This window comes from Somniosus microcephalus, chromosome 5 (genome assembly GCF_052327205.1).
Source record: "Somniosus microcephalus isolate GS21.2 chromosome 5, FLI_Smic_1.0, whole genome shotgun sequence".
Taxonomy (NCBI): domain Eukaryota; kingdom Metazoa; phylum Chordata; class Chondrichthyes; order Squaliformes; family Somniosidae; genus Somniosus; species Somniosus microcephalus.
The window spans coordinates 165564988-165574643 of NC_140991.1; the positions used below are offsets into that span (position 1 = coordinate 165564988).

A 9656-nucleotide genomic window follows, 5' to 3' on the forward strand; every position below is an offset into this window, starting at 1 on the left:
GGCCAGGTATTGCCTCCAATGACGCACAGCCTCCACAATAGCCTGGGCCTCCTTCTCAACGGCGGAGTGTCTGGTCTCCGGGCCCTGGAGGGTTCGTGAAAAGAAGGCCACGGGTCTCCCCGCCTGATTGAGGGTAGCGGCCAGGGCAAAGTCGGACGCGTCGCTTTCCACCTGGAAGGGGATGGATTCGTCCACTGCGTGCATGGTGGCTTTGGCAATGTCTTCCTTGATACGGTGGAAGGCTAAGCGGGCCTCTGCCGTCACGGGAAAAGAGGTGGACTTGATCAGCGGACGGGCCTTGTCCGCATAGTAGGGGACCCACTGGGCGTAATAAGAGAAAAACCCTAGGCACCTCTTCAGGGCCTTGAGGCAGTGGGGCAGTGGGAGTTCCATAAGGGGATGCATCCGGTCGGGGTCGGGACCGATGACTCCGTGTTCCATAACACAGCCAAAGATGGCGAGGCGGGTTGTGCAGAATATGCACTTCTCCTTGTTATACGTCAGGTTGAGGAGTTTGGCGGTGCAGAGGAATTTTTCGAGGTTTGCGTCATGGTCCTGCAAGTCATGGCCGCAGATGGTCACATTGTCCAGATATGGGAAAGTGGCCTGCAACGCATTTTGATCGACCATCCGGTCCATCTCCCTTTGGAAGACGGAGACCCCATTGGTGACGCCAAAGGGAACCCTAAGGAAGTGATAGAGGCGGCCGTTTGCCTCAAAGGCAGTATACTGGCGGTCCTCAGGGCGGATAGGGAGCTGGTGGTATGCTGATTTCAGGTCAATGGTCGAGAAGACGCGGTACTGCGCGATCTGGTTGACCATATCATCTATACGGGGGAGTGGGTAAGCGTCCAGCAGGGTGTAGCGATTTATTGTCTGGCTGTAGTCGATGACCAGGTGCTGCTTCTCGCCGGTCTTAACGACCACAACCTGGGCTCGCCAGGGGCTGGTGCTGCCCTCAATAATCCCCTCCTTCAGGAGCCGCTCCACTTCGGTTTTAATGAAAACCCTGTCCCCGGCACACTATCGCCTGCTCTTTGTGGCGATGGGCTTACAGTCGGGGGTGAGGTTAGCAAACAGTGGGGGGGGGGGGGTGACTCTGAGTGTGGAGAGGTTGCACCTGGTGCGCGGCGGGCAATTTGGAAGCTGCTGGCTGCGGACTGAGTGTGGGGGGAGGGGTCCACCGTACGCCATCGTAACACTTTTAAGGTGGCACTGAAAATCTAACCCCAGTAGAACGGCAGTGCAGAGGTGGGGCAGGACCAGAAGTTTAAAATTATCGTACACAGTCCCGTCTACTACGAGTGTCACCACGCAGTAGCCGCCAATGTCCGCCGACTGGGACTCGGAGGCCATAGAAATCCGCTGGTGCGCAGGCAGGACTGGGAGAGAGCAACGCCGCACCGTGTCGGGGTGGATGAAGCTCTCCGTGCTCCCAGAGTCGAAAAGGCAGATTGTTTCGTGACCATTTACCTTAATGTCCATTGTGGACCGGGCCAGCTGGTGTGGTCTCGCTTGGTCCAGCATAACGGAGGCCAGCGTAGGGGTCGGTGTGTCGCTGCGGGTATCAGATGAGGCAGTGTTGGGGGCCTGCTGCGTCCCGGCTGGCGTCCAAGATGGCGGCGTCCATGATCCCCATGTGGCTGGAGGCGTCCAAAATGGCTGCTGTTCCGGTGGTTCGCACATGGCTGGGGAGGCCCAAGATGGCGGCCCACACGCGGCGCTGCTGGGGTTCGGGGTGGCTTTGGCCCTGCAGACGCTAGCGTAGCGTCCTTTCTTCCTGCAGCCCGAGCAGATCGCATTTTTCGCCGGGCAGCGCGCTCTGGGGTGTTTGGCCTGGCCACAGAAGTAGCATTTCTGGCCTTGGGACACTGCTGTTTGGCCTTGGGACACTGCTGCGGTAGTTGGGCCGTTGCTGGGATGTGGCTGGGGTGGCACGGCGCTATGAGACGGTCCTACCGTGTCCCAGGCTGTCGTTCTCCGCGGCGTCCACGGTGCAGAGGAGTAGGCGTCCATGCCCCGGTAGGCTGCGTCCAATGATAGTGCGAGTTCAGAGGCCTTGTTGAGATCGAGGTCACTCTGCTCCAACAGTCGCTGTCGGGGGTAATTGGACCTGTGGCCCGCTACAAAAGCGTCCCGGATAAGTTCCTCTGTACACGGCGGCCTTTACATCCTTACAACCACAGGCCCGGCCAAGGACAGACAGTGCCTGAAGGTATTCCTCGGTCGATTCCCCAGGTTGTTGTTTACGACTCCCCAGGAGGTGCCTAGCGTACACCTCGTTCACTGGGCGCGTGTACTGGTCCTTGAGGAGCTTGATAGCATCCGCGTACGAGGTCGCGTCCTGGATGACCGAGTACACTCGGTGGTTCACTTTGGAAGTCAGGACATCCAGTTTGTCCTCGTCCGATTTGACCGTTTCAGCGGAGGCGATCAGGAATTTTTCAAAACACCTAAGCCAGTGAGTAAACTTGGTGGATGAGTCCGCCTCCCGATGATCTAAGTCCAGGCATGCTGGTGTGAGGATCTTCTCCATTATAAAATCTTGTTAATAAAATTGATGCACTATCAATAACTCAAAAGACTGAGATTAAGCGAGTAATTAACAGGCTTTTATTAACAAGAGAATGAAGGTGTGCCTCGAGTGGTTGACCGGTCCAGAATACAGAGGGACTGTGGAGCAGTCACCTTTATACCTGGACTCGTGGGAGGAGTCAGCCGAGACATGTACAGGCATGTACACAGTGGAATACAAACAGTGGTTTACCACAAAACCCCAGTTACACCTAATCTAACAAGGCCTAACATTGAGTGGGGTATTTACCAGTGATATTACCACGGAAAAGCCCAAGTTTTCATCAGTTTCACTGATTTCCCTGATTGCCAGCTATTGGGGGGGGGGCGGGGTGTGCACAGCGCAGCCAGTGTCGGAGCAGTGAATGACTGACCACAACTTCAGGATTTCCGTGTTTAGATGCATATGCGCTACATCCTGAAGTTGCGGTCAGTTTCAAAAGGGTAATAACGACGAACACTATTAGTTCGCCGTCATTACCCACCACAAATTCCAGCCCTTTTGTGTTTAATATTCTGCTCTATTCTATTGCTGCCCTGCCATTATGTACCAAAAGGTCTACTCTTAATTCAAAGTTTTTTTAATTCAAATTATCTGATGATTTAAAATTTTAGCACTAAATTCCTACTTTGCTGTGTTATTTACTGTGCTTAATTCAAATTAATTGAATAATTCAATTTTTTAGTGCAAAACTTGACAAATTATCAGCAATATTTGGTTAAAATGAAGCTTGTATTACTGAAAACAGTAACCAAATTATAGCTGCTTGGGACTAAAATGTCTTTGAAATTTGAGCAGTGTTGCAGAAAGATCCTCAGTGCATGGCAGTTTTGGAAACAATGTAATGTTCAGCAAGATTTTGCAAATTTGCCATTAAAGTACAGGAAACTTTGTGCTATCCGGCACCCACGGGACCGAGCTGCTGCCGTTGCCTCAAAACTGCCGTACTCTCCAGAGTTAATGTTGAGAGATACGGAGATTCTTCTCTCCGTATTTGACAACAAACACTGTTGCTTAGCAACAGCTTCTAAACACTCGGGTGTGGCCCTAAAGCTCTGTAGCTGAAACTGTTGCTATAGCTACAGACCTTGCACAGCTTGACTGTTCAAACAAAGCAAAAAAAACAAACAAAAAGAATAAAAAACGGCGGCTGATTTTTGCCGGTGGCTCCAGATTGCCGGATAGCTCACCTCCGGATAGCACAAAGTTTCCTGTAATTGGAACTTTAATGTGACAGTAGACTCATTTATTTTGCAGCTATTTACCTAGAAGTGATCTCACTGGGATAGAAAATTTAGAAGAGAATAGAAACTGCAGGAAACCAGGAATAGAATTGTGCGTGGCAGTACATATAAAATGCATCTACTTAATATTATCAAGGCTCAGGAAATGCACTTGGCTTTTCATAAATATCTATTTTCAAATCAAATCAAATCAACTTTTATTGTCATTGTTAGTGCACAAGTGCAGTACAACGAAATGTAGGCTTGCGGCTCCCGAGAGTGTACATTTAGATTAAGACATTTAAACATTCAACATACATTTGGCTTGTAATACATTAACATCAACATAACCATAATAAAGTGCATTGGCAGATGTGCAGGCTTTGGAGTTTATTTGTGGAGTTCAGTAGGATGACAGCCCTGGGAAAGAAGCTGTTCCTAAATCTGGTCGTACGGGTGCGAATGCATCTGTAGCGTCTCCCAGATGGCAGGAGGGCGAACAGACTGTGGCTGGGGTGGGTAGGGTCTTTGATGATGGACCGTGACCTCCGTAAACAGCGTTTCTGGTATATGTGCTCTATGGTCGGTAGCCGGGTGCCGGTAATGCGTTGGGCAGTTTTGACTACCTGCTGCAGGGCTTTCCGGTCATAGTAGCTACAGCTGCCATACCATACTGTGATACAGTTCGTCAGGATGCTCTCTATTGTGCAGCGGTAAAATGTGGTGCAATCTGATAAAAACATAAATTTTAATAGTGATTAAGTACCATTAAAATTCCAGAGAAGAAAACAACAGAACAATTAATGAAGATTTTGCATTGAGTTTAAAAGTATTGTTGCATTTGAAATGCTGATTATACACATGTACAGATGTCAGTCAAACACTAGCTGAAGTGATTTACCATTCACTTTTCAGAATACGAATAGTGGATGTATGACTTACAAAATTGTTTAAACGAATCATCCTAAGTATCTTAAAAAAAATTATGACTTTTATTTTCTTTCTAGAATCTGAATCGGGAGAAGGCGAAGAAGATTAGCAACAGCTTGACCAAGTATAATGTGTCTGTCCCCTCACCTGTGTGGTTGCAGTAGACGAGATTGTGCTTCCAAATCAAATGGAAATCCTAGGTTAGCCTTCCTTTTGTGTAGAAGATAGGCTTATAATTGATGTGTTAATAACTGAGCCCTGAAGCATTACTTGTTTCTGTGGGACTCCACTCTTGGGGCACTATATTATAACTTAGTAAAGCTGTTTAAAAGGGAGCCATGTAGCCTAAAATGAAATAACTATGGACTCCTTTTATTAATTTTTTAAAAATACAGTGCAAACATTGCACAACATCTATTGTAGCCATAGTTTTGTCAATCTTTGTAGCCTAATAAAAGTTTGTGGATATGTAATTTGACACTAGGGATTTTTTGAATAAATGTTTTTGTATTTTATAAATTATACGAGTCAGGAGACCATTTACTTTCTAATATGTTATGATGCATGTCCCTTGCTATTTTCCTGTATTGTCCTTACAAAACAATTATGTTTAAAGACTTCTTGATTATTCATCCAGCCATTCAAGTGTTTATGCACTACAGTTTAACAAGACAGGGCAGCTCATCCGATTGTTGTGAATCATTCAAACTTGTACATCAGCAGGCTTGTTATGGAGAGTGGTGGATGTTCAAAAGACATCGAAAGAGAATATCAGGACAATGGAAAAATTGTACACCATCTGGAAATTGAAAGTGATAACAGTGCAGCTGAGGTAGTGAGTATGGACTATGTGGCAGGGAGGTAGTGAGTATGGACTATGTGGCAGTGAGGTATGGACATTAGAAGCAGAAGATAAGCTGAAGATTCTCCATTTTGAAATGCTCTACTCCTGGAAGATATTAAGTATAAAGAGACAGCAACTATGTAAGAATGAAGACGTAAGATGACAAGTAACAATGTGTCCAGGACTGCTTTCCAGATCGGGATATTCTTATTCCAACAAAGACAAAGGCAGTACTAAATTTAGTTCTAGGAAATTAAATGGAATATCTAGAAAAATAATCACCATCCATTACATAATTAGGTTTGATATACGCATTGAAAGGGAGAGGGAACAGTCAAAGATAAAGATACTTGCTTGGAAATAAGCACACTTTAAAAAGGAAATTAGCCCAAATAATGAAGAAAGAAAAATTGTCAGGTAAGACAATAGCCAAACAGTGGGAAACATTCAAACAGTAGATTAGGGTACAAACTAAACATTCCCACAAAATGTCAGAGATGAAGCAAAACCTGGAGTTTCTTGGACTAACAGACATTAAAATGAGATATAAGAAGAGGCATATGACAATTCTAGGACTAATAATCCAAAACCAATCAATCAGAGACTAGAAAATATAAAGGAGAAATTAAAAAATTACAAAGGCTAAGAGGAAGAATGAAGAAATACCAGCATAAAGTATAGGATTTTATAAACACAAAAAGTAAAAGAATAAATAAAGAAAAAATATAGCCAATTAGAGAAGAAAAAGGAAATCCTTTCATGGAGGATGAAGCAATGGTGTAGGCAGTACAAGTTATTTGCTTCAGTTCTCACAAAAGTGTGATAGTGGAAATGAAATGGTGCGAGTGGAGGATGCGAACAACTGGATAGAACTATAGATAAATTGGTAGTACTGAACAAATTGGATATGGAAGTTGTACCAAAAGACTGGAGGGTTACCGATGCAAAACGTCAGTTCAAAAAGGGATAAACCAGGTAACTATAGACCAGTCAGCCTAAAATTAGTAATGTGTAAGCTTCTAGAGGCCATGATACAGGATAAGATGAATACGCACTTGGATTGGCATTTAGATAGCATGTACAGAGAAACCTGTATAATTGGACACCCACAAAAAAGGGACATTAACAGTCCCAAATAAATTACATTGTAAAATATACAAGACGCACTCTGAAACCACAGGCACTCACAAATTACAAACTGCGGACAGCCTTCAATGCACCAAGCCCTTTTACAACTTAAAACATGGAACGCAGCCTGATGTCACACTTTAAAATGTTCAAAGTACATTCTGTATATGAATCTGAATATTGTGAAGACCATGGGATTGTTACTGGATTCCTTTTTTGTTCTTGCCTGTATCAGGGATTGAAACACGCATACAGTCACTGCCCCTGTCTGTATCGGGGTTTGAATAACACATAAGAACATAAGAAATAGGAGGAGTAGGCCAATCGGCCCCTCGAGCCTGCTCCGCCATTCAATATCATGGCTGATCTGATCCTAACCGCCAATCTATTATCACAGAACCATCTCCTGAATCTAACAGAATTAGACACACGAAATAGGAGCAGGATCAGACTACACGGCCCCTGGGCCCGTTCCGCTACCCACAGGGCCATGACCGATCTGAACCTAGACTCATGTCCAAATTCCTGCCCGCTCCCCGTAACCCTTAATTCCCTTTACTTCTAGGAAACTGTCTATTTCTGTTTTAAATTTATGTAATGATGTAGCTTCTACAGCTTTTTGGGGCAGCATATTCCATGGACCTACCACCCTCTGAGTGAAGTAGTTCCTCCTCATCTCAGTTTTGAAAGAGCAGCCCCTTATTCTAAGCCTATGCCCCCTAGATCTAGTTTCACCCACCATCGGAAACATCCTTCCCGCATCCACCCGATCCAACCCCTTCACAGTCTTATATGTTTCAATAAGATCGCCTCTCATTCTTCTGAACTCCAATGAGTAGAGTCCCAATCTACTCAACCTCTCCTCATATGTCCATCCCCGTGATTAACCGAGTGAACCTTCTTTGTACTGACTAGAGAGCAAGTATGTCTTTTAAGTATGGACACCAAAACTCTATGCAGTAGTCCAGGTGCGGTCTCACCAATACCTTGTACAACTGAAGCAATACCTCCCTATTTTTATATTCTATCCCCCTAGCAATGAAAGCCAACATTCCATTGGCCTTCTTAATCACTTGCTGCACCTGCATACTAACCTTTTGAGTTTCGTGCACCAGGACCCCCAGATCCCTTTGTACTTCAGTACTTTCCAGTTTCTTGCCATTAAGATAATAATTTGCTCTACGATTTTTCCTGCCAAAGTGCATAACCTCACACTTTCCAGTATTGTATTCCATCTGCCAAATCTCTGCCCACTTACTTAGCCTGTCTATGTCCCCTTGCAGGTTTTTTATGTCCTCCTCACTCACTACTTTCCCTCCCATCTTAGTATCATCTGCAAACTTTGATATGTTACACTCGGTCCCCTCCTCCAAATCGTTAATATAGATTGTAAAGAGTTGGGGACCCAGCACTGACCCCTGCGGAACACCACTAGTTACTGATTGCCAGTCTGAGAGTGAACCATTTATCCCTTTATTCTTCTGTTAGATAGCCAATCCTCTATCCATGCCAGAATATTACCCCCAATCCTGTGATTTTTTATCTTAAGCAATAATCTTTTGTGTGGCACCTTGTCAAATGCCTTTTGGAAGTCTAAATACACTACGTCCACTGGTTCCCCTTTATCTACCCTATATGTTACTTCCTCAAAGAACTCCAGCAAATTTGTCAAACATGACTTCCCCTTCATAAAACCATGCTGACTTTATCCTATTAAATTATGATTATACAAATGTCCTGTTACTGTCTCCTTAATAATGGACTCCAATATTTTACCTACCACAGATGTTAGGCTAACTGGTCTATAGTTTCCAGCCTTCTGTCTACTGCCCTTTTTAAATAAGGGCGTTACATTAGCAGTTTTCCAGGCTGCCGGGACCTTTGCTGAGTCCAGGGAGTTTTGGAAAATTATTACCAATGCATCCACAATCCCTACCGCCACTTCCCTCAAGACCCTAGGATGTAAGCCATCAGGTCCAGGTGATTTATCCGCCTTGAGTCCCATTATTTTACCGAGTACCACTTAGTGATTTTGATCGTGTTTAGCTCCTCCCCCACTATAGCCCCCTGTTTGTCCAGTGTTGGGATATTCTTAGTGTCTTCTACTGTAAAGACTGATAAAATATTCATTGTGTTTTTGCCATCTCCATATTTCCCACCATTAATTTCCCGGTCTCATCCTCTAAGGGACCAACGTTTACTTTAGCCACCCTTTTTCTTTTTATATAACTATAAAAACTCTTACTATCTGTTTTTATATTTTTTGCTAATTTACTTTCATAATCTATCTTCCCTTTCTTAATCAATCTTTTTGTTATTTTTTGCTGTCTTTTAAAGTTTTCCCAATCCTCTATCCTCCCACTAGATTTGGCTACTTTATATGCCCTTGTTTTTAGTCGAATACTATCCTTAATTTCTTTACTTAGCCACGGATGGCTGTCTTTTCTTTTACACCCTTTTCTTCTCCGTGGAATATATTTTTTTTGGAAGTTGTAAAATAACTCCTTAAATGTACACCACTGATCATGTATCGTCTTACCCTTTAATCTATTTTCCCAATCCACTCTACTCCATTCCGCTCTCATACCTTCATAGTCTCCTTTATTCAAGCTTAGCACGCTTGTTTGAGATCCAACCTTCTCACCCTCTAATTGAATATGGAATTCAACCATGTTATGGTCACTCATTCCAAGGGGATCCTTTACTCGGACATTTTTAATTAATCCTGTCTTGTTACTCAGGACCAGATCTAAGGTTGCTTGCCCCCTGGTCGGTTCAGTTACATACTGCTCAAGAAACCCATCCCTAATACACTCAATGAACTCATCCTCAAGGCAGCCCTGCCCAATTTGATTTGTCCAATTAATATGATCGTTAAAATCCCCCATAATTATAGATGCTCCCTTATTACAAGCCTCAACTATTTCCTGATTGATACTCCGTCCAACAGAGTTGC

At 44.4% G+C, this 9656-nt stretch overlaps 1 protein-coding gene across 5 annotated transcripts in view; it reads left to right on the forward strand.

Annotated features, from left to right (window-relative positions):
- The window catches only part of bzw2 (basic leucine zipper and W2 domains 2), a 102766-nt gene extending 97518 nt beyond the window's left edge, over positions 1-5248 (forward strand). For 4 of the 5 annotated variants that reach the window (XM_085988408.1, XM_085988405.1, XM_085988406.1 and 1 more), the window contains one exon: positions 4806-5248. In XM_085988408.1, coding sequence (XP_085844534.1) covers positions 4806-4892 — 87 coding nt within the window. In that variant the 3' untranslated portion in view covers positions 4893-5248. The remainder of the gene's footprint in view (positions 1-4805) is intronic. The other variant, XR_015078450.1, reaches the window with a different exon arrangement.
- The last annotated feature ends 4408 nt before the right edge of the window (positions 5249-9656 follow it).